At 38.5% G+C, this 25,688-nt stretch overlaps 1 protein-coding gene across 1 annotated transcript; it reads right to left on the reverse strand.

Moving 5' to 3' along the window:
* Positions 1-370: 370 nt before the first annotated feature.
* Positions 371-22,234, reverse strand: zmp:0000001301 (uncharacterized). Its single transcript, XM_056467024.1, has 18 exons — positions 22,019-22,234; positions 18,976-19,048; positions 18,836-18,878; positions 18,446-18,524; positions 16,306-16,394; positions 16,086-16,232; positions 13,603-13,654; positions 13,362-13,462; positions 12,474-12,559; positions 10,030-10,111; positions 9,836-9,921; positions 8,126-8,213; positions 7,989-8,037; positions 7,818-7,908; positions 6,810-6,910; positions 4,953-5,037; positions 4,765-4,869; positions 371-1,861 (listed from the first exon to the last, which is right to left on the reverse strand). The coding sequence occupies exons 1-18, from the start codon at positions 22,078-22,080 to the stop codon at positions 1,757-1,759; spliced, it is 1,524 nt and encodes a 507-aa protein (XP_056322999.1). The 5' UTR covers positions 22,081-22,234; the 3' UTR covers positions 371-1,756.
* Positions 22,235-25,688: the final 3,454 nt, after the last annotated feature.

Genomic DNA, 25,688 nt, shown 5'->3' on the forward strand with positions numbered 1-25,688 from the left:
CACTATAAAAAAGGTTTCTTTGGGGATCCAAAAAAGTTTGTGTGTAATGATCTGTAAAATTATAAAGTGCATGTAGTCTTACACAAAGAGAATTATTAACAGAAGACAGACTCCAGACTTGCCTCAAACATGTTAGTCCATGTTCTGATAATGCTGCGTAATAGCTGATTACCTAATGTGAGACCTGAAAAATGGTGTCTTCATCATATAGTGGCATTCGTGGATAAAAAAAATTGACAGGCAAAAAAAACCAAAAAAACCTGGGACATTATTTTTATTAATTCCAATCCCTTTTGTTGAACCAAACTCCTCTGACCTAAAATATTGACTTTAGCTCTTGTTAAATGTCAATCATTTAAACACAATTGCATTTCCTGATAGTCACATGGTATTTAGGTATATTAAATTAAGCTAGTTAATCAAAAAAATGACATTACATAAAATATGTAGCCTAACTACAGTTTTATTAACTAGTTTGTAATCAGAAATTTCAGAAACTTCTAAAGAACTTACCCAACATTGCTTCCAGAAATGTCTGTCTAAAGTTGAATTATTGTAATAACGGCAGCCAAAGAGATTTATAGATCAAAAACAATAGCTCAGCAACAATACTCAGGTAGGCTGTGGCGTTGACATGATGCTCAATTGGGCCCAAAGTGTGCCGAGAAAGTATCCCCCACACCTTTACACCACCACCACCAGCCTGAACAGTTGATACAAGGCAGGATGGATCCATGCTTTCAAGATGTTGAGGCCAAATTCTGACCCGATCCGAATGTGGCAACAGAAATGGAGACTCATCAGACCAGGCAACGTTTCTCCAATCTTCTATTGTCCAGTTTTGGTGAGCCTGTGTGAATTGTAGCCTCAGTTTCCTGTTCTTAGCTCACAGGAGCGGCACCCGGTGTGGTCTTCTGCTGCTGTAGCCCATCCGCCTCAAGGTTGGACGTGTTGTGTGTTCAGAGATGCTCTTCTGCAGACCTCGGTTGTAACAAGTGCTTAATTGAGTTACTGTTGCCTTTCTATCAGCTGGAACCAGTCTGGCCATTCTCCTCTGACATCAACAAGGCATTTCCTCTTTTTCAGACCATTCTCTGTAAACCCTAGAGATGGTTGTGCGTGAAAACCCCAGTAGAGCAGCAGTTTCTGAAATACTCAGAGCAGCCCGTCTGGCACCAACAACCACAACACGTTCAAAGTCACTTAAATCCCCTTTCTTCCCCATTCTGATGCTCGGTTTGAACTGCAGCAGATCGTCTTGACCATGTCTACATGCCTAATTGCGTTGAGTTGCTGCCATGTGATTGGCTTTAACCAGCAGTTGGACAGGTGTACCTAATAAAGTGGCCGGTTTATGTATTCACACACTGTCGCCACACAACTGTTTAAACCCCTTTATAAAAGTGTTTTTGCATAATAGGTCCTTTTTAGTTGTAAAATCAAGCACCAGTTCAATTTCATCACCCAGCGCAAGCTTGTGGAGAAATGTGAAAATAAATGACAGGCCTTGGTGCTCAACCTGTTTACTTCATCACGATTCAGAAAAATCTGCTCCATAAATCACTCTGTGTTCCACAGGTATCCCAGATAATGAGGTTGTCTAATGCATTGTGACATCCATTAGCACACACACATACACACACAGAGGAAATAAGCGAGTCCTCAGGCAGACAAACAAACCCAAATATGAGAGTAAGGGAGTGGCATCAATCTGGCTGTTTCGTCTCCCTCTGCCGTTGCCATGGAGACAGTGTCTTCACATGCCTTTGAACTGCTGCATTATGGACAGGAGCTGCTCGCTGCGTTTTTGGATGTTGCTCTGCTCCTCTTTCAGCCTCTCCTGCTCCTGGAGCACCTCCTCCTGCAACATTCAGACACCGTCAATACATGAGAGTCGGCAGGTGACGCGGCACGGCCAAATGTTCGACAGCACCACACTCCATGCATGCTTAATAAAGAGGCATTTGGCAGTTTTTGATGTGAGGTCATTGTGAATGGCTCCTACTGTGTTTTTCAGTCACCACAGTGTGAGAAAATCACTGTTTGTGCAGGTACGGCTGACTTAAAGGGGAGCTATTATGCAAAAATCCCTTTATAAGGGGTTTAAACACAGTTGTGTGGGAGCAATCTGAGAATATAACCAGCTTTTAAAGTTAAAAGTGTATTAGTTATATTTGTTATAATCACACTTGATAAAATCAGTCTGCAGAAACACTTTGATTGACATACGTGTCATCAGGGGGAAAGCCCCGCCCACTAGTGATCATCTCTCCCCCTTATTAGCATAGGACATTAGTCTTGTTTTTGAATCTGCCACTATGCTGACACACAGGCATTTGTAGCTCCGCCCTCTTTTAAAAAGAGCACAATCTCATTTGAATTTAAAGTGATAGTCCCCAAAAACAGCACAATTAAGATCATCTATTGCGAACATCACACATCGGACATTCATTCTTGCACTTTTGCGCTCTCCCTGAACATTTCTATTTAAATTCCATTTTAATTCAGTAATTTTTTTCAGTGCACACAGTGTTAATCAATAAGTTCTCTATAATGTATCAAGCAAATTTTATCTCCCATTTTATTCTGTAATTTCATTCATATGGTGGTCGTATAAGCATTTTACAGTGTATTATATTGACCTTACCACATAAAAACCTTCAGAATATATATATTTTTAAAACGTTTGTGTCAAGTAACTTGTCTTTTGGTGACAATTTTAAATAACCCTATAAATAAACCATGTGTTCATTATGTTAAACACTGTGTTAAGATGTTAAACACTGAAGGGCCCAAATTGATACCTTGACTAATAGACAGCGGGGTGCAAATTCCAGGGGTGTTTGACCCCTTTATTTAACTTCTGATCCCCTTGAAAGATGTCACATACGTCATATACAATTGAAGTCAGAATTATTAGCCCTACTGAATTATTAAACCCCTTGTTTATGTTATTCTCCAATTTCTGTTTAACAGAGAGCAGATTTCTCCAACACATTTCTAAACATATCAGTTTTAATAACTCATCTCTAATAACTAATTTATTTTCTCTTTGTCATGATGACAGTAAATAATATTAGACTAGATATTCTTCAAGACACTTCTATACAGCTTAAAGTGACATTTAAAGGCTTAACTAGGTTAATTAGGTTAACTAGGCAAGTTAGAGTAATTAGGCAAGTTATTGTGTAATGATGGTTTGTTCTGTAGACTATAGAAAAAAAAAATACAGCTTAAAGGGGCTAATATTGACGCTAAAATGGTTCTTAAAAAATTAAAAACTGCTTTTATTCTAGCCGAAATAAAACAAATAAGACTTTCTCCAGAAGAAAAAATATTATCAGACACACTGTGAAAATTTCCTGAATCTGTGAAACATCATTTGGGAAATATTTGAAAAAGGAAAAATAATTCAAAGGGGGGATAATAATTCTGACTTCAACTGTATATATATATATATATATATATATATATATATAGCAGGGGAATGTAAGTATTGAACATGTCATGCAATATTTCTGAAGGAGCTGTTGATGTGGAATTGAACCGGATTTTGGTAAAAACCCAATCAATACAAACATAAAATAAAACAAAAAAAAAAATCTGAAAAATGAGTTGTGTGTAATAACAATGAAATGACAGAAGGAGAAAGAGCTGAACTACTGAAATGTCTTTAATACTTTATTTAAAGGCTTTTTTAGTGATGGCAGCTTAAAGATGCCTCTCATATGGAGAATGAAGCCTCATGCGTTGCTCAGGTGTGAGTTTTTCAGACTTCAACAGAGTGTCAAAATCTTGATGGTTCTGTGGGTCTCGTTTATCAAATCTGAGCTTTGTTTTGTATTCTCTATTGGATTCAAGTCAGGTGATTGGCTGGGCCATTCTACAGCTTGATTTTCTTTCTCTGAAAGCATTTGAGAGTCTCCTTGGCTGTGTTTTGTATCATTGTCTTGCTGAAATGTCCACCCTGGTTTCATCTTCATCCTCCTGCCAATGTAGATGTTGGACTGAAGCAGCTGATATTCATTTACACCGAGGAAAACTACTGAGAGATTTCAGCTGCTGTCTGGGCTTTCACTGCCTTTCTACACCTTCCTTTCTTCATGTGTTCAGTACTTTTTCCCTTTGTCATTTTATTTCATTACACAGAACTTCATTTGTAAACTAACTAGATTTGTTTTCTTTTCTTTTCATATATATATATATATATATATATATATATATATATATATATATATATATATATATATATATATATATATAAAATTTATTTATGTAATATATGTATTTTTTTCTGGTATTGGTTTTGATGATGATTTCATGTAAATTTGTGATTTTATTTATTGGACCCCAGGAACGTTGGTCTCTGCATTGGGGATCTAAGTAAACACAAACATATAAACCTTAAATTAAAGTTAATAAAAAGTGAATAACTTTTAATTACTAACTTATAGTTACTAAACTATAAGTTACTAAAATCAAAATCAAAAACATTCTGCATAAAGCAGCAGATTTAAAATAATAATAATAACAACAATAATAATAATAATAATAATAATAATAATAATAATAATAACAATAATAATAATAATAATAATAAGACATTTCTGCACAGAAATACTAAAGAAATAAAAATAAAAAGTCAGCAGTCCTGCAAATCAGACAGTGAATGCTTCAATATGAAGATGAAGCCACTAAAAAGCCGTTTTTTTGTACAGCGGCTTGTCTGAAGTGGATGTTTGTGGTTGTTTTAAGGTCACACACCCTCAGTTTACACAGCTCTTTCCGCTCCCTGTCGTTTTCTTCTGCTCGCGCTCGCAGCCAGGCCTCGTTCTGAGCTTTGTGTCTTTCCAGCAGATCCTGAAGATCCTGTCCAAACACAACATTAGGCTTCCTTCAGTCACACACAAGAGCAAGAACAGACACATCCCAGAAAATCAGTCACTGTGTACCTGTTTCTGCCTCAGCAGAAGCTCGTTTTGGGCATCTTTCTCCATCTGCAGAGCCTCTGTGTCTGCAGCAACAGCTTCCTTTTCTCTGTTTCAGAAGATTTAGAAATAGATTCATGTGTGTGTGTGTGTGTGTGTGTGTGTGTGTGTGTGTGTGTGTGTGTGTGTGAGAGAGAGATTTAGACAATAATTGAAGGATATTCACCCACTTTAAGGTGCAGAAGGTGATTGTCTTCAGCAGGGCCGGATTAACCAATGGGTATTACTGTATCAGTCTCAGGTTTAGGGTTTGGGCCTAGGTGGGGGTTTGGGCTTGGGGTTAGGGTTTGGGGCCTTGGGGGTTGGGGTTTAGAGGGAAGGGGGGGCGGGGCCTGCACATAGGTAAGGGGGTGAAAACGACTTCCACCCTCATTATGTTCCACCCTCATTAGCATATTGGCTCTGATTGGCCCAGACTGGTGGGGCTGTATCTCTCCGAGCCTGGGCCCGATTTGCATCAACGAGGTGTCGTCGGACTCGTCACGGCGGCGCATTTCACCCCCTCCCGTTGGTTGGTTGTTTTGCCCCTTATTAGCATATTGAATCCGATTGGCCCAGACCGCTACGGCTGTACCTCCCCGACCCTAGGCCATATTGGCATAAACGAGGTGTCGTCGGATTCATCATCCCTCCCTCTATCCGTCCATCTATCCATTTATCCATCCATCCGTTCATTCATCCCTTCATCCGCCCATCCACCTGTCTGTATATGTGCTTATCTGCCTAGTGTTCATTCCTGCTAAAGGGGAAAGGGTTTTTAGCGGAAATGAACCCTGCAGGGGGCGCCGATGAGGCTGACTTGTGGGGAGTTTAGGGTTAGGGTTGGGGGTTGGGGGGGGGGGGGGGGGGGGGGGTTTCAGTCTCAAGGTCAAGGGTCATGTCGGTCGGGGTTTAGGGTTTGGGCCTAGGTGGAGGTTTGGGGTTAGGGTTTGGGGCCTTGGGGGTTGTGTTTCATTCATTTTGGCAGATCACCTACTGCTCCTTTAAAGTTCGCATGAACCAGATGTAATGCTATTTTTGAAAACACAAAAAATGCAATATTTTAACCTGAAAATTTTACAAAACACAGGACCTTTTCATAATCCATATTGAAAACGGTGGCGGTTCAGGGGGGGGGGTGAGGGTGGTGGCCCCGTGTCAACAAGCTTGGCCCCCCTCTGGCCCCCCTAAATTCTTGTGTCACAACTAAATTGCCACGGAGAGGCGAGATCAGCCATCAGTGGCAGACAGAGATATGACTGAGGCCTTTCTCGCTCTCTCTGCTTTCCCTTGACTTTTGTCACTGACAGTGCTGCACATTCAAATTGACACAGGTAATAAAAAGATTCAGCTTCAGTCATGCTCATGTTGTGAAAAATTATCGAAATGTCCACTGTTGATTACATTAGACTTCTGTTTTCAATAGTGTAATCGGTTTTCAAAACACCGTGAATCACAAAAAAACGGCAACTGTTAATTAACAGATATTTTTTACAGAGTAGGATTGTTGGTCGGGATTTTCGTTTGTGGTTTAAATTATATTTTCCACTTAGCAAAATGCTATTTTTCTATATCTTATTTTTCATTTATGCTGTTTTGATGCCTATTGTTATGCTATTTTCCAGCTACATTCAACTTCTTTCCCGCTTATCAACTGTCAGTCACTGAAGTCAAATGCTGTGAGGAAAAATATAAAAAATAAAATCACAAAATATGGAAAACTGCTCATTTACAGATATTTTTTACAGTGTAGGATAAAAAAATCTCTGACTTTCATTGTCTGGAGCCCTTTTAAAACTCCATGATATTTCAGAAAACTCCAGAAGCCTGTATAACCTTTACCTGTCCAGCTTCTGGAACTCCTCATCTAACAGGGCAAACGCTTTGTAGATCATGTTCATGGCTTCCTCACGAACTGCACTGAAATCTCTATGAGCGCTCACCTGAGGAAAATAACATGAGTTTGCTGCCTTGGTAACATTAATGTATTTATAAAGAAAAGCGTGCACATCCCTTTGTTTAACAGAAGTCATTATTACTTGACCAAAACATGCAACCCCAAATCAGAAAAAGTTGGGACAGTATGGAAACTGTAAATACAAAAAGCAAAGTAGTGATTTCTAAATTTACTTTGACTTACATTTCATTGCAGACAACACAGCAAACATTATTTAATCTGTTCCTCTTGATTCTTCTTCTTATTTTATTCAAAATAAACACGTATACCAATTTTGGTTCTTGCAACACATTTCAAAAAAAAAGTTAAACAGTACAGCATTTACTACTTTGTAATGTCGCTTGATGCTAAGCTAAGCTGAAAGAGTTCATGCCAGACCCGGAGATTGGCTGAATAGATTAAAAAATGGTAAAAAATGAGCCTATTTCCAAAATAAGAGCAGTGTTCCTTTAAGTAGTAACAATGGCTTATTACAAGCCCAGGGCCATAGCGGACATTTTAAAAGTAGGGGGGGATGTCTGTATGAGATCATACGTTCATATAATTATTAATCACCTGTTTCTAAATGGTCTGTCTCTAAAAGCGAGGGGAACAGATACACCCCCCCCCCCCCCCCCCCGGTATAAGCCTATTATCAAGATAGTGTCTGTGTATTAGTATACTTATAAATCACATATTCTGCATGATCTCATTCTACAGCACTAATCCTACCAAATACTACCTTAATAACTCTAATAAGCAGCAAATTAGAGGTTTAATAAGCTGAGCCTAAATGGGCATAATTCGTATGTCTTCATACTAAAGTGTCTCCTGCTAATACTTCTGGCCTCAGACATTTGAACAGACGCGTAAATGAAACACTGGTTGTGGAGATGTAGTGTGAGGCGAACCACCTGGATGATGTTTTCAGTCCTGCAGCTCTTCACGGTCACTGGAGACTGACTCAGCTCATACTTCACATTGGGAATCTTTGTCGGAGTGAAGCTGATCAAGCGGAAAGGATTTGAATAACAGAAAATCGGCAATGAAAGTGGTAATGTATTTAGTCACAGAGAAACATCCACCTGTTACTGACACCCTGCAGGCCAAACTCCGATAAAATCTCCTTCATCACTGAAGAAAAGGGAATCATGAATCAATCTCAAGTACAATGATAATTAGTATTTACAGCAGAGTAGAATAGATAGGTAACAGTACGTACCTGGCTGTCTCTCTGAGGGATTTATCAACTTCATTACTTTCAAGTCATTAAATTCTTGCTCTTCATTTCTGCCTCCGAATACGTAAAGCTGCAGCCAAACAAAGAATCACACTCACTTAAAGAGACAGTCACCTAAAACTCACTCACGATACACAGTACACCAGGGGTGTCCAAACTCGGTCCTGGAGGGCTGGTGTCCTGCAGATTTTAGCTCCAACTTGCCTCAACACACCTGCACGGATGATTTTAGAAAGCCTAGTAAGTGCTTGATTAGCTAGCCCAGGTGTGTCTGATTGGGGTTGGAACTAAACTTTGCAGGACACCGGCCCTCCAGGACCGAGCTTGGACATGCCTGCAGTACACACAGGCACCCAGTATCATAAAACGTTAATATTAGATTAGATTTAGGTTGTGACGTCAGGTGATCAAAATTCAATGTGTAGCCAGCGTCTAAGGAGAACGTTATTTTGACATCCAATAATGATGTCAAATGAGGTTGATAATGGGTTGATTTTAGGTTGTGTTGGAAAGTGACCAAAACCCAACATCTTAAACCAACGTCATATTGACATTTGTTCATCAGGTATGGCAACCAAAATCCATCCTCTGATAGACGTCATAGTGGTAACAACCACATAACGTTAAGTCATTAGACGTTGATATTTGGTTAATTTTAGGTTGGACATTGACCTTGGGCTGATGTTGGGTTATGACATCAACCCGATATTCATTCCCAAACAAAATGCAACGTCCCCATGCCATTGGGGTACAACGTAGTGTTGTTAAGATACTGGAATTCGGTACCAAGCGATACTGAAAATTTAAAAACGTCCATTTTCAGCTAAAATTTGAGCGCTGTTGAGGCATTCTGGCTGTGTTTACAAGATGCGAAGCCATTGTGTGCTCATGCTTCATTTGTAAACAATAATGTCATCTTACTTTTATTATATATAGTTACTCAGCTAACATGAAAACGACTGTCATGTTTCCTAGTTTCTCTGAAAGCCCACACTCAAGAGGCTCTGATTGGTCAGCTAACATAATGTGCTGTAAATCGCGGATCAGCTTCACGTCACCAGGAAAAGTGTCATGCCCCTACAAGCACAAGCTTTTGTGCTGTGCAAATACTGTCAGTCTGTGTAGCTGTCTCAGTTTGAGCCTGAATCAGTCAGAAAATGAAGAGCACAGAGCTGACCCTCATGCCTGCTCTCTAAAATAACATCTGACAAGTGTTTTCCATATAGATTTGGGTTCTAAGCATGTGTAAGTAATATGAAACATTAACTTAACTAGATTTTAACACACAAATATTTCTTTATAACTCTGTATAACTGCCTCTTTCAGGCTTTAATCCTAATTGTGCCGTTTTGGTGACTGTCACTTTAAATTCAAATCAGATTGGACTCTTTTCAAAACTCTAATGGCATTCGGGTGCCTCTCACTTAGGGCTGTTTATGCTAATGAGGAACAGATCGTCACTAATGGGTGGAGCTTTCCCACTCTGATGACACCTATAAAAGGGATACTGTCAATCAAAGTGTTTCTGCAGACTGTTTTTATCAAGAGTGATTATAACAAATATTATTAATTAATTGTTTACCATCAGAAGCTGTTTATATTCACACACTGTTTCCACACAACTGTGCTTAAAGTGAGTTTTGCATTATAGGTGCCTTTAAATAAACGAAGCGTGAACAGAAACACACATACATGGCTGTGGATGATGAAAGCGGTGTGTCCGTGGCGTCTGGAGGGAGGGATGCCCACATACAGTGGCACCTTCCACTTCATCTTTGCTGGTGACACAGGAAGAGTGCTCGTCTTTATTTATTCACAGGAAACAGCTTTCAGAAGAAAGTTTCCTGGTAAAAGACTTTCGGTCTCAGTTTTACTTCTCATCTTACCAATGCTTAATTTGTGAATTTCATTAGTCGATGACACCCCTCCATCAGGACTGCTGACCGTTCCTCCAAACAAGTAAATATCCTGGGTCAAAAATAACAGTGTACGATTAAAACAACAACAAAAGGAAAACTAAATATAAATCTTTTTTGCTGACACACTGATCTGAAGAGCAATCACGTGATGCTTTTATTCTCATTTATTTTAGATGATGTTCACAAATCTATCACGATGTTTCAAAAGTTTGGGGGTTGCTATAAATGTTCAGTGTTTTTTTTAAGAAAGTCCCAATGGTAACCATCACTACACTCACCAGCCACTTTATTAGGTACATCTTACTAGTACTGGGTTGGTAGTACCCCCAAACCATTACACCAACATCACCAGCCTGAACCGTTGATACAAGGCAGGATGGATCCATGCTTTCATGTTGTTGAGGCCAAATTCTGACCCAACCATCCGAATGTGGCAGCAGAAATAAGGACTCATCAGACCAGGCAACGTTTCTCCAATCTTCTATTGTCCAGTTTTGGTGAGCCTGTGTGAATTGTAGCCTCAGTTTCCTGTTCTTAGCTGACAGGAGCGGCACCCGGTGTGGTCTTCTGCTGCTGTAGCCCATCCGCCTCAAGGTTGGACGTGTTGTGTGTTGAGAGATGCTCCTCTGCAGACCTCAGTTGTAACGAGTGCTTATTTGAGTTACTGTTGCCTTTCTATCAGCTGGAACCAGTCTGGCCATTCTCCTCTGACCTCTGGCATCAACAAGGCATTTGCGCCCACAAAACCGCCAGTCACTGGATATTTCTCGTTTTCAGACCATTCTCTGTAAACCCTAGAGATAGGTGTGGGTGAAAATCCCAGTGGATCAGCAGTTTCTGAAATACTCAGAGCAGCCCGTCTGGCACCAACAACCATGCCACGTTCAAAGTCACTTAAATCCCCTTTCTTCCCCATTCTGATGCTCGCTTTGAACTGAAGCAGTCTGTCTTGACCATGTCTACATGCCTAAATGCATTGAGTTGCTGCCATGTGATTGGCTGATTAGCATTAACGAGCAGTTGGACAGATGTACCTAATAAAGTGGCCGGTGAGTGTACATTTATTTGAGTGTCAGTAATAGTAACCCATTTTTTTGACCCTTTTTACAATACTTTTAAAATGATTTCTCTGATGTCCCTAGAGTGCGTATGTGAAGTTTCAGTTCAAAATACCACACAAATTATGTTTATAACTCTTTAGCCGCTTTTCCACTATCGTGCCGAACCGTTCTAAGAACACTTGGGTACGTTTACGGTTGTTTCTCCACTGAGCCTGAAACGGCGCGGCACGATTACAAACCGTTCATAGACAACCGTGCTGAACTGTGCCGACAGATTCTGTGTTTCTGAGTTGATTCTGCTTGGCTCTGTTGCCAAGCTACCACAGCTGGCTCAGTGGAAGCGCGCTAGTCATCAGACATCCACAAGTAAAGAACAGTACATTTAATATAATAAATGATCCAGGTCTAAACGATACGGTTTGAAAAGGGGTTTAAAACCATAGAGCAGTCTCTGGCAGAGAAGTGAATAACTCATCACGTTCTTACGAAGATATTTTATCCTGCAGATTATTATTTCTATAAAAAAGGAATAAATCCTGCAAAGTCTGACATGAAATACGAGTAAAAAAATCATTTATTAATTTTAGAAAACATATTCATTCATTCATTCATTTTCTTTTCGGCTTAGTCCCTTTATTAATCAGGGATCGCCACAGTGGAATGACCTGCCAACTATTCCATCATATGTTTTACACAGCGGATACCCTTCCAGCTGCAACCCATCTCTGGGAAACTCCCTTACACTCTCATTCACACACATACACTACGGACAATTAAGCGTTGCTTATGTGTTTGGACACATAACCCACACCAACACGGGGAGAACATGCAAACTCCACACAGAAATGCCAACTAGCCTAGCTGGGGCTCAAACCAGCGACCTATTCGCTGAGAGGATAAATGGTGTTGCCAAATGGAGTTTTACAGATTCAGGATTTTTCACAGTATTTCCTATAATATTTTTTCTTCTGGAGAAAATCTTACTTTGGTTTATTTCGGCTAGAATGAAAGCAGTTTTTAATTTTTAAACCATTTTAAGGTCAATATTATTAGCCCCCTTAAGCAATTTTTGTTTTGATCATCTACAGAACAAACCACTGTTATACAAGTATACACTGTTATACATCAGTTAAGCCTTTAAATGTCACTTTAAGCTGAAAACTAGTATCTTAAAGAATATCTAGTCAAATATTATTGACTGTCATCATGGCAAAGAGAAAATACATCAGTTATTAGAGATGAGTTATTAAAACTATTATGATTAGAAAAAAATCTCTATTGGGGAAAAATATACAGGGGGGGTAATAACTGTATATGATTGTAGTGGAAACTGAAGTAAGTCTGCTTTACCTTGTCATGATGTGGCGTAAAGGTTTGACCAGCACAAACAACAGGAGAATCTCCCTTTACTTTAAACTGTTCCCACAGCAGAGTCTCTATGGGGAAACATACAGTATATTGTCTCATAACACCCAGATGTTCAAATGTGTGCATGATTTGGAAACCAATGTCACTCATATTGACCTTATTCTTTGATGCGGAAGTGCGCGTGTTTTTGCGATTGTTTTAGGACTTCTGACTCAGCTGCCTATGGGAGACTAGGAATAATAAACTGCCGAAAACGGTCAAACTACTTACTCTACAAACAAGTGTTTGCATTACAATACAGACAAAGTAGAATAATATAATAAAAAATATCAGTTTGCAACACCAAGCAGCAAAACGAGCTGTTTTTAACGTTTAAAAATGAATGGAAGTGAATGACACCGGAAGTTTCAAGCCATTCAAATGGCTGCGCCCGCTCGTACGCAGAGAATAAGGTGAATACTTTCGAATGGGGAAATGCGTAACTGCCAAAATGGTGAATAAAGCCCCGCCCACTAGTACAGAAGCCAATCAGTGATCGCTATATGGTAAATAAAGCTTGCCTTCTAATACAGGAGCCAATCAGCGATCGATATAGAATGACTTCCTGGGGGAGGGGCTCGCACCAGACGTGAGTTTCTGCAGATTTTGTGTGATACAAACATTTAGAAATGAAACTAAATAGATAGATGTTGTTTAACTCTATTGGTTATTCGTAATATGAATTGAAATCGTAAGCTTGGCATGTAGTTTTGGAGAATTTGATGTTTCCCCATTCAAATAGAATGCCCGAGCATACTGCCCGAAGGGCGTTTTAAAGATGGCCGCTGAGTGAAATGACTTGCCTGAAAGGGACTTTGATCATAGTTATACCTGTATTGAGGGCATACATGTCTTTAAGCAGAGATCCGTCCTCTGAACATCCACCAAACAGAAAGATCTGCTCCCCGACCGCAGCGCACGAGTGATTATATCTACAGGAGAAAAGAGGAAAACCACAACGTTCAGCACTTTCCAACAGATGGCCAGCTTTTGACACTCACTCTGTTGAGAACAACAACACTATTTTATATGTCTTTCTACGCACATATTTGCAGTGAAAATGTCTGTTTACCTTTCTGAGGGCAGAGTTCCTGCAGCTTTAATAGGCATCCAGTTCAGTGATGCTGAAAGAGTGATCAGTATTAGTTACATGATATACTCAAAAAATGACTTATGCTACTTGGTCACACTTGTTATTTTAAATGAGCTGAATCAACTCAATTCTTGACAACTTAATTGTTTTATGTTCAATCCACTTAAATTTGTAAAAACAATGAAGTTAATTGATTTGTGTTGGGACAACATGAAGGAATTGTTTGAACCCAGCATTTTTTACAGTGAACACAATAGCACGGTTACGTTTTATTAACTACTATGTACAGTACACTCTAAAAACGTTATTTATTTCACCCACTTGTTAAGATAATTATATTTGGTGTTGTGTTGGGTTATTTTTAACCTTTACTGGGTTATTTATTAAAAATTCAACCAGTTGGGTTAAATATTTGGTGCTTTGTTGGGTTATTTTTTAACCTTTATTGGGTTATTTAATAACTCAACCAGTTGGGTTAAAAATATTTGAATTTCAACAATCAACTGATTTAACTGACACAGAACAGCTGTATTAATATGTGTGCACGATGTTGTTTTTGCATTATAAAGTTTATTCAAGCTCTAATGCAATGATGTTGTTTTTTTAATCAAATTACCTCTGTGTCGTGTTTCTCATATCTGTTTCACCAGCACTCCTAATTTTATAATACAAACACGCGCTTTATCTATACAGATAAAAACGTTTTCTCTACCATTTGAGGAAAAATGCATTTGAGATATATTATATATATAATATTATATAATATAATATTATATTATATATTATATTTGAGATATTCAGCAGTCATTCTTGCCTTTAGGACTCAGCTGAGACATCAACCCAATAATAATAATAATAATTTATTATTATATGGTGGTTAAGCCACTTTTTTGGCAAAATAACCCAAGTAATTAGTTATTTTTGTAACCCAAATTGTTGGGTTAACCTTAACAACTCAATGCATTGGGTCAAAATAACCCAACAGCAGGTCGGTGCCAAAACAACCCATCATTGGGTTACCTGTTGGGTTATTATTAACCCAACAATTTTTTTTTGTGTGTACTTAAATAAAAAAATACACCTCCAAGGGGTGGCCAGCGGTGGCCGTAATCTCTGGCCACCCTAATATGATTTGCTGCTGATATTATTTATTTAAATGTACTTAAGTAAATGCACAATATTTCAAAAAATAAATTGATACAAATTGTATTAAATAAATAAATAAATAGCAGCCGCTAAATTATTGTGAATTGATTGGTGCCAATAATGTAGCTGATTTACTGCCTCTCCCCGATCTTCGTTGACAGCCCGCACACGCCTTCAATAAACAGCAATGGCAATTTAACATTTACCTTAAGGTACATTAATAGAAGAAGCTGTATTAATAATATTAATAATATTGTGACTCAAAAAGGAATATGGGTAAATGATATTATTATTACGGTCTGTATAGTGAGTGAGTGTGTGTGTGTGTGTGTGTGTGTGTCTTTTGTTCAGTTTGTTCAGTTGTTTGTTTTATTAATTAATTCATTAATCTTCCTTAATTTTAGACATGGCATATCCTGTATTCTCCACAATAAAAGTATGTGAAAAATAACTTCAAAGTTAAATATACACATATATATGAAACTTGATACGAAACTAAACTCCATTAAACTAAATCTTGATTTTTATTTGGTGTGCACATGTACTTGCTGAATTATTTCAAGGAATAAAGTGCAATAGTTCAAGAGTAATTAATTAAACGAATTAAAACCGCATCATTTCATTTACCAGAAACAAAAATATAACATCACACTGAATTCATGTGCCACCCAAAGATTTAGTGTGGCTCATGGGCTAAGAAAATGTTCTGGGGGCGCCAGTGAACATGCTCACCCTCAGGCCATGCAAGAGGTGACTTTTTATTTCAGTAAAACATTAAAGAAGCATTTGAGCTAAATCTGTGATCCTCTGTGATTCATTGATTCAATGGCAGTGAATAATGGTGATGGGCTCTTTAGATTCAAAATAACCCCTACAAATGAGTCCAAATCAATAGCAATGGCTCCTGATGACACATTGAGGTCTTGTGAATCCAAATGATCACTCTGTGTAAGAAATTGAACATCATTTACAAGATTATTCGCTCGAATCCAAAGTCAAACAGTCTCAGTGCATGTGCGAATGTAGTCCAATTGTAGTCGTTTTTGATGACGAAAATACGAGAGCCGGTGACGCAATCACCAATACTGTAGAAAATAAAAGTCACCTACATCTTGTATGACCTGTGGGTGAGTAAATCAACAGGAAACTTTCATTTCTGGGAGAATTTTCCCCTTGAGACAAACGTTTTTTTCCTATGCTTTCCTCTCAAACACTGAACTATAAAGCTATAAAGAAGGCTTTTTATTGCTGTGCACATCTGATAATGCAGTTCAGTGTCTGAGATGAACCGTGCTGGTGAATCTCACAGCACTGACCTGTGTTGAACATCATAAGGTCATCAGTAGCTCGTCCGTCCACAATGCCTCCGTACACATAGATGTTTTCCCCCAGAGCTGCTGCGCTGTGTCTCAGTGTCCGCAGAGAAACTCCTCCAGACTGCAGCTTCTCCCATGTCAGCGTCACTGAAGGACACACACACACACACCGCGTCAAGACTGTTCATGAGGATATGTCATCAATGCTGTAGATTCTCACCGATGTCAAAGCAGTAGATGCCTGGAAGACACTCTTTAGCTTCAGGGTCTGAACATCCTCCAAACAAGTAGAGTTTTCCTTTAACTACACTGCGGGGGAAAGAGGGAGCGTTATGTTTGCATGATGTACAGTATGGCCCAAAACTTGCCTTTTAGAATCTGTAGAAACATACTAATATTTTGTTGATGTACACTCAAAAAAAAATACATTTGATTTTATTAAACCCAGCGTTGGGTCAAATATGGACAACCCAAATCTTTGTGTCATTCGAAGTCAGTGTGAAATCACATTACATTATATCATTTACATTGGTCATTTTGCTAGCGCACATTGTTATTCTTTAGGTGAATAAATAATACATGCAAGTTAATTCACTGAAAAATTCTGTTTGTTTTGATCGTGGCGGTCCTTCTCTAATGATGTCAGTGTGATGCTTCAGCCACAATAATCTTAACCACGCCCTTCTTACCGTTAGTTTGCTATGAGTGAATGATGCACAAAAAGAAAGCACCAACCCCTAGTCAATATTTAATTTCAGTAGGACGTACATCAACATACTGAAATAAAAGTCTCAGCAACTTCCGGTTCACTTTAAATTTAATGGAATAAACTTAACCCAATGTTGGGTTTGTCCATATTTGATCAAACTTTGGGTTCATACAACCCAGCAATGTTAAATGTGTAGAATTTTTTCTACTACGCTTCAATTGTGATAACATACTTACTGAAAAAACATGAAGAATGATTTATAATCAAACGTAAGAGACAAACAATTATATATTAACAGCTTATAGCAGTGTTTTCCAACCCTGTTCCTGAAGGCACACCAACAGTTCACATTTTCCACCTCTCCCTAATCAAACACACCTGAATCCACTCATCAGAACATTAGAAGAGGCTCCAAAACCTGAAGTTAATGGGTCAGATAAGAGAAACACCGAAGATATGTACTGTTAGTGTGCCTCCGGGAACAGGGTTGGGAAACACTGGCTTATAGTTACTATGGTTTATTTATTTTTTATTTGGGTAAACTTTGTTTTTCTCTTCTATGTACTTTTACCATAGCAAAGTGAATCTCATTTAGTACATCATACTTAGCTTTTTACCCCCCCCCCAAAAGTTAAAATCTTGAATAAGCTTTACCAAGTTAAAGATTTCCCTTTTCCCAATAAACATTTCGATTTATTCCTTTAGCAGATACTTTTATCCAAGTAACTAAAAATGAGGAATATTATAAGTTCCTAATATTGTGATGGTTTAATTCAACATATATGATAATCTAAAGTAGATTTGTAGGTATTTAAATTACATTTAAAGTAGAATAAAGTGCATTATTATCTAAATATTCCACTCAGACATCACTTTTGGCCACAATACACGATTTTAGACTTGTGTGTACATTTTGAGTCTCCAGATACCGATTATAAACCTATTATTGTTCAAAAACTCAAACGAAACCGTAGTAATCACTAAAAATATATAAAGTTTTCTCTAAAACAACGTTTTATGTGTATTTAGGGGCATGTTGGGAACATTGCTTATTTATCTATTAATTTTTCTCCCTTTATTTATCAGGGGTCGCCACAGTGCAATGAACCGCCAACTATTCCAGACCAAAAAAAAACATGTGACTTGATCCAAGTGATGTCAGTTCCTCTGGTGGGAAACTTCAGAAGGCATTGAGGCGTGTCATTATTCTTCTCTCAATAATTAATGCAAAGAGTTCAAGATACACCACTATAAGATTCATTATCTGTCAACTCTTTTACTGTGATATTCCAGCGAATTCACTTTTTTTAAAAACAATAAGATGAAAATACATACAATTCTGTTTTAGAAACGCCATGTGGTATCTGGTTTAAGGTTAGCATTCTGAGTAAAATGGTGGAAAATATCAGCTATGTTACTGTCACCTCTGTTATTATCAATTCTGATATTGTTAGTGGTATAAAAAGCGAGCCAGAAACCACATAACATAGCAAAGTGATGTTTTTCACAGATATTCACATGATAAACATTCGTATCTGCAATCTCCTGCAACAACTTGGCCCTTGTCATATTTGCTTCAGTGTTCTTAATGTTTTGGCTCATGGGTGCTTAAACAAGCTTAAGGTTAGGGTTACAGCAGATCAGTCATTACCACAGAGTGTGTCCTTCTCTTCTTGAGGGAACGTCACCTTTCTGGGGCATCAGCTCCCATGTAACTTGATCTGCTGAAACTAAAAACACAAGAAAAGTACACATGAAATAACGCAAACAAGCAAACTATCATGTAAAGAGGCTTTGTTTACAGCAGTATTTCCCAACCCTGTTCCTGAAGGCACACCACAGTACACATTTTCAACTTCTCCTTAATCAAACACACCTGAATCAACTCATCAGAACATCAGAAGAGACTCCAAAACCTGAAGTTAATGTTCAGATAAGGCAGACATCCAAAATATGTGCTGTTGGTGTGCCTCCAGGAACAGAGTTGGGAAACACTGGTTTACAAGTATTGATTCATTGCAAAATATTTCACCAAAAGTACCTGTAATCATGTAAAAGTCATTGAGGTATATTGGAGGATCGTCCTGGGATAAAAAGGTTTTATTGTTGAGCAGGCAACAAGGTGCAAATCAATAATCATCACGAACAACAATTTAAAGCCGTTTTGCTGAATTCACACACCTCTGTGATTGCGCTTGATGCTCCTCCAAACAAGAAAGCAATATTTCCTGCCACAGTCATCGCATGGCCGTATCTATAATGATAAGTATGATGTATTATACTTTCATATAGGGCTGCATGATACTGGGAAAATATGCGATATTGCTTTGAGTATTGAGATATTTCTTGCGATGTAACATTTCCCTAAAGATAAGCTATTTTTATTAGCTTATGTTTTTGTACATCATTTATTTAAGGATCATAGTCTACTGAAACAAACAGGTGATAATGCAACCCAGGCTCATTATGGATATGCAGCTCTGTATACATTTCTAGAGAGCGGGAAATACTTCACAGGAGATACATTGTTTTTGCAGTGTTTGTTTTCGCGAGTCCACTAGAGGCCGCTGTGTATGCTTTTTCAGATCTTAAATTTCTCTCGCCATTCCTGCCTGCTGTTCTCACGTAAATCCACCAGAGGCTGTTGTTGACCGACTGGCCAATCGACTGACCCACCCTTCTTCCTTCCCTAAACCCAACCAATAGTGTTTTTAAAAGCAATCCAGAATAAGAAAAGATTTAGATTTTTATGTTTTTCAGATTTTACCACATTCTCACCCTGTTTATTTAACTTTTCGCCTTTTATTTTTGTTTTACCTGCTTTCTGGAACCGTTCTTCGCTGGACTTGAACCCCATCGTCGTGGTCAACTCCTCATTGCATCTTAAAACGTATGTGGCGAGCCACTGGACAAACTGGTAACAGTGGAAAAGCCGTCCATATGGAGGTAAGCGGTCAGCTAGTAAGCACATAAAGGAACGGTGTCATACCGCCCTGTAGCGTTTGTTTTAAAGACGAAATGCAGCCATGTAGCTCTGGCTACATAATTCGCGATCTCCAGAAATGTATACGGGGGTATGTTTTCACAATGAGCCTGTTTTTTTGATCTGACAAATTTTTCTAATCTAAAAAACTGTCAAAGTGCAAACATTTAGACACTACGAATGGGCAGATATTTGGACTCTTATTGGCTCTTGGTAATTTTCCTCTTATCTATAGAATGAAAGAGAAAATAATAATAAGATAATAAGAATAAGAAGTCCATCTTCAAAAGTAAATATTAACAAATTATTTAAGAAATAAAAACAGGTTTGGACCCTTAAAATAATGTAGTTGGGGTGGCACGGTGGCTCAGTAGTTACCACTGTCGCCTCACAGCAAGAAATTCGCAGATTCGAGTCCCGGCTAGGCCAGTTGGCATTTCTATGTGGGGTTTGCATGTTCTCCCCATGTTGGCGAGGGTTTCCGCCGGGTCCTTCAGGTGAATTGAATAAACTAAATTGGCCTTAGTGTATGAGTGTGTGTGTGTGTGTGTGTGTGTGAATGAGTGTGTGTGTGTGAATGTGAGAATATGGGTGATTCCTAGTACTGAGTTGCAGCTGGAAAGGTATCTGCTGCATGCATAAAACATATGCTGGATAAGTTGGCGGTTCATTCTGCTGTGGCAAATACTGATGAATAAATGGACTAAGCCGAAGGAAAATGAGTGATGTAGTTTTTTAATCGCTGTAATATTTCTTGTCTCTTTTAAAATATAGTGAGCTATTTCTGTCTTTAAATGTTTTCTACTGCCTATTTAGACTTATGAATATAATTATATGTATTTCCATAAATAATAAGTAAATTAACAGTAAACCAAACAATTGCAGGTAAGTCTTGTTCACTTCTATTTTATTGGTTTCGCCAGAATTTCTAAAAATAGTCATTTATCGCACCTCTCTACGATATAAATAATGCATATACTGTTCAGGCCCATAGCCAGGGTGGGTTTGGGGAGTTCAGTGGGGTTGAACAACTCACCCCTCACTGACAAAGGTCCAGAATTTGTCCCATAAATTAGCTCATTTGTCCTATTTTGACTGCTGTGCCATCATAAATTGTGAAAAGAACCCACTAAAAAGGCTTTAAGACCGAGTGGAATCCTCAGTTGGCTGTCGTGACTTCAGCTAATCAGTTTTTGCCAATGCTAACAATTATTTTTCATCAGTCCAATATCCAGCTGTGCAAGAAAACACACAATCTGACCTGAGTAAAGTCATCTTTCGCTATTGTTTTTAAAAAGAGAAAACATTTTACAAGAAACTTTTATTCTAATTCTTATTGAAACAAAAAATGAGCAATAAAAAGCTGTGAAGCACCAAAAGCAGCCCATATAACAATTAATTTGAATACTAATTTAGATATTGTTATCCATGAATTTTCAGATGTACTTTTTTCCTGAAGTTCTCCTTTAGTATTATGTTTTTTATTAATTAAATGGCCAGATTCTGAATGTGCCGGTCAGTTTGTTATTAGCCTAATAAATGACAGTAGGCTGCAGTGTTTCATTTAAAGCTTTAACAGATTGCTATTTTTTCTAAAGATATGTGATTTCTGTTTAAAAATAAATACGTTTGCATATTTCTTCATTCTAAATCTTAAGGAAATATTTTTATACATTAAAAAGTGTGGTTATGATGACCATCCAACAAGCTAATCCTGCTAAAGATGCTTAAAATGTCTCTAAAATGCAGTATTTCATTCATTCATTCATTTTCTTTTTGGCTCAGTCTCTTTATTAATCTGTGGTCGCCACAGCAGAATGAACCGCCAACTTATCCAGCATATGTTTAACGCAGTGAATGCCCTGCAAACCATCACTGGAAAACACCCATACATTCTCATTCACACACATACACTACTTACAATTTAGCCTACCCAATTCACCTGTACCGCATGTCTTTGGACTTGTGGGGGAAACCAGAGCACCTGGAGGAAACCCACGCGAACCAGCGACATTCTAGCTGTGAGGTGAGAGCGCTACCCACTGCGCCACCATGTACCTGCAGTATTTCAATCTCATAATCAATTAGAAGATGGCTAATAACTGCAAAAAGGTTAAAAAAGAGCCGCCCCTTTCACCAGGCTGCCTATGGGCCTGCTGTTATCACGCTGATATTGTGCAGCCCTACTTTCATAGAGTTTATAAAAGCATCATAAATGAAAGAGAAGCATGGGTAACTCACCTTGGGCTTGGTGGGACCCCAACAGTTTCCTTCTCCACCCAGTGTCCACTTGCTAAAGCCATTTTAGTGTTTCTTCAAGTTACTTTCTTTAATCGATGTCCAGTGAAAGTCAATAGGGAATGTATCGCGTGCTAAATGTTTGCTGTCCCACTGGGAAACATGCACACACAGGTAGGCTGTAAGATGAGGATACTGGTTGCCTAGTAACACTGGTAAACAAACTTTAGCAGCTCATCGTGCTAACAGATCTGTCTCCACAGACCTATTTAACTTAATTGAGGCAAACCATGAAAATAATCAAGTCTTAGCCCTTGTGTGCTGTTGGGGATGTTTTCATCCACTCTGGGGTGATTTTGTGTCTTCATTTGGCCACGGCTTTCTCTGTTTCAGTAAATGGAATGATTTTTGACATATTTTAGGACAATGCTTTGGATATTTTTCAAAAACTCAACAAAACACTAGGCTTATTGACCACCCTTTCGTTATGTTAGAGCCTGTTTTTGCCCCATTGACCTTCATTATAATCACATTTTTTGATTGCAAAGCTATGACAGCATATTACCCTGCTGAAAAATCCAGCTTAAACCAGCCTAGGCTGGTTGGCTGGTTTTAGCTGGTTGACCAGCCTGGTTTTAGAGGGGTTTTGGCCATTTCCAGGCTGGTTTCCAGCCATTTCCAGCCTGGTCTTAGCTGGTCAGGCTGGAAAATGACCAGCTAAATCCAGCTAAAACCAGCTTGACCAGCCTAGTTTAAGCTGGACATAGCTGGTTTTGGCTGGGCTTCCAGCCTGGAAAGGTGGTCAAGCTGGTTTTAGCTGGTCATTTTCTAGCCTGACCAGCAAAGACCAGGCTGGAAATGGCTGGAAACCAGCCTGAAAGTGGCCAAAACCCCTCTGAAACCAGGCTGGTCAACCAGCTAAAACCAGCCAACCAGCCTAGGCTGGATTAAGCTGTTTTTTTTCAGTAGGGTATTATGTAATCTTGATTTTTATGTGGTTATCCCTGTTGGGAAGAGGTACAATAAGTGATTTTAACCATTGACCATTGGTTGCAGTGCTAAAAAAGTGTCGTTTCTGGCTTTTATATGGAGTTATATAGCGTGAATACGTTTTAAAATACTTTTAAAAGTCTTCAACCAGAATGTTGACTGGTAGGGTTTGTGAAATACATAGATAGATACAACGCCAAATCAGAAAAGGTTGGGACAGTATGGAAAACGCAAATAAAAAAGGAAAGAAGAAATTTACTTTGACTTTAATGTGTTCCTCATAACTGTTATTTATTTTATGCAACACATTTCAAAATAAGTTGTATCAGTAAAGCATTTACCAATTTGTAATGTTGTCATTACTTTTCACAACACTTAAAAGATGTTTAGGGACTGGAGACACCAAGTGATGAAGTGTTTCAGGTGTAATGTTGTCCCATTCTTCCTGCAGTCTTAAGGTGTTCAACAGTGTGGAGTCTTCGATGTTGCGTTTTGTGCTTCAAAATGCACCACACATTCTCTATTGGAGACAGGTCGGGACTGCAGGCAGGCCAGTACATGTATCCTCTTCCTCCGCATCCAGGACTCTGTAATGTGTGCAGAATGTGGTTTTGCATTGTCTTGTTGAAATATGCATGGGAGTCCCTGGAAAAGAAAGCAGCATATTGTGCTCCAAAATCTCAATGTGCTTTTCAGCATTAATAAAACAGAATGCAAGTGAATTCACCAAGGGTGCTGACACAACCCCATAAAATGACAGACCCTGGGTTTTGGACTTGTTGCTGGTAACAGTCTTGATGATCTTTTTCTACTTTGGTCTGGAGCACACAGCATCCGTTTCTCCCAGAAAATACCTGAAATACTGATTCATCTGACCACAGTACACATGTCCACTGTGTGATGGTACATCCCAGATGCCTCCATGCCCAGAGAAGTCAACAGCGCTTCTGGACACTGTTAACATAGGGCTTCCTTTAGACACAGTACAGTTTTAACTGGCGTTTGTGGATGTAACTATGTATTATGGTACTTGACAAAGGTTTGCCGCAGTAGTCCTGAGCCCATGTGGTGATATGGCTCATAGATGAATGAGGATTCTTGATGCAGTGAGGGATCGGAGATCACGGTTGTTCAGCTTAGGCTTGCGCCCTTGTGCTTTACTCACTGAAATTCCTCCAGATTTCTTCAATCTTTTAATATTGTTCTTCACTGTTGAAGGTGAAATATCCAAATGTCTTCATCTCTTTCTTTGAGGAACATTGTTTGTTAGCGCTTCAATTTTCTCACGTATTTGTTGGCAAACTGGCGATACTCGGCCCATCTTTGCTCCTAAAGGACTAGACCTTTCCTGGATGCTGATTTTGTACTAAATCATAACTACAATCACCTGTTGACATCACCTGTGTCAAATCACATCATTATTTAACCAGTTTACCTGATTACTAGCCCTAAACTGCTCCTGTCACAATTTTTTTAAATGTGTTGCAAGAACCAAAATTGGGATACGTATTTATTTGAAAAAAACTCAAACAAAAAAACAATTAAAATCATGAGGAACACATTAAATAATGTTTGCTGTATTATCTGCAATGAAATACATATGAAAGTAAATTTAGAAATCACTACTTTCTTTTTATTTGCGTTTCCCATACTGTCCCAACTTTTTCTGATTTGAGTTGATAGATAGATAGATAGATAGATAGATAGACAGACAGACAGACAGACAGACAGACAGACAGACAGACAGACAGACAGACAGACAGACAGACAGATAGATAGATAGATAGATAGATAGATAGATAGATAGATAGATAGATAGATAGATAGATAGAGCAAACACATGGACACAGAGAGAAAGATGTTATTCATAGTCATCATATCTATAATGACAGCGAAGTGTCATCCTTCACTGTGATCTGAGCCCTGGTAACATCCTCTGAAAAGGGAAATCATCATCTGATAAGATAATACCGCGTGACGCACCTCAGTCACTCACCCAGTGAGAAACTGGACCCTCATCAGACTGACCCCAAATCAGCGGAAAGCTGCACATCACTGGGTAGCAGCAGGAGACGCTGGTCCAGGAACAGCAGCTCGCAGTTGCGAGCTCTGACCGCACGGGTTCGCTGTTCTGCAAAAAAAAATCACGCAGTTGTTTCTAGAAGAGATACAGCTCCGGCTGAAAGTTGTAATATTTATATTATTTATAAATTATCGATTAATTGTATTTTATCAAACATACCCCTCACATTAATGTAAAAACAATAATTTTACCAAATATTTTTCATATTATTTATTAAACTACCCATTAAATTGTATTCTTTCACGTGTACCCTTACCCCAACACTCACAGTAATGTAATAACAATAAATATACCAAATTTTATTAATATTATTTATTTAAATACTCATTAAATTGCATTTTATTAACGTATACCCCTACCCCAAACCTAGCCCTCACAGCTAAAAGCAATAATTATACCGAGTATTATTCATATTATTTATTAAATTAGCCATAATATTTTATTAACGCTTCCCAGTAAATAAAATACCCCTACCTTCCCAGTAAATATTAATTATAGTTGTTCAGTGTCACAAAATTTATGCAGTATCGCGATCAGTATCCGCAGCTGTATCCCTTCTAGGCTTAACCACGTAACACACACACAGCGGGCGGAGGAGAA

The sequence above is a fragment of the Danio aesculapii genome, chromosome 10 (assembly GCF_903798145.1).
Source record: "Danio aesculapii chromosome 10, fDanAes4.1, whole genome shotgun sequence".
NCBI classification, from domain to species: domain Eukaryota; kingdom Metazoa; phylum Chordata; class Actinopteri; order Cypriniformes; family Danionidae; genus Danio; species Danio aesculapii.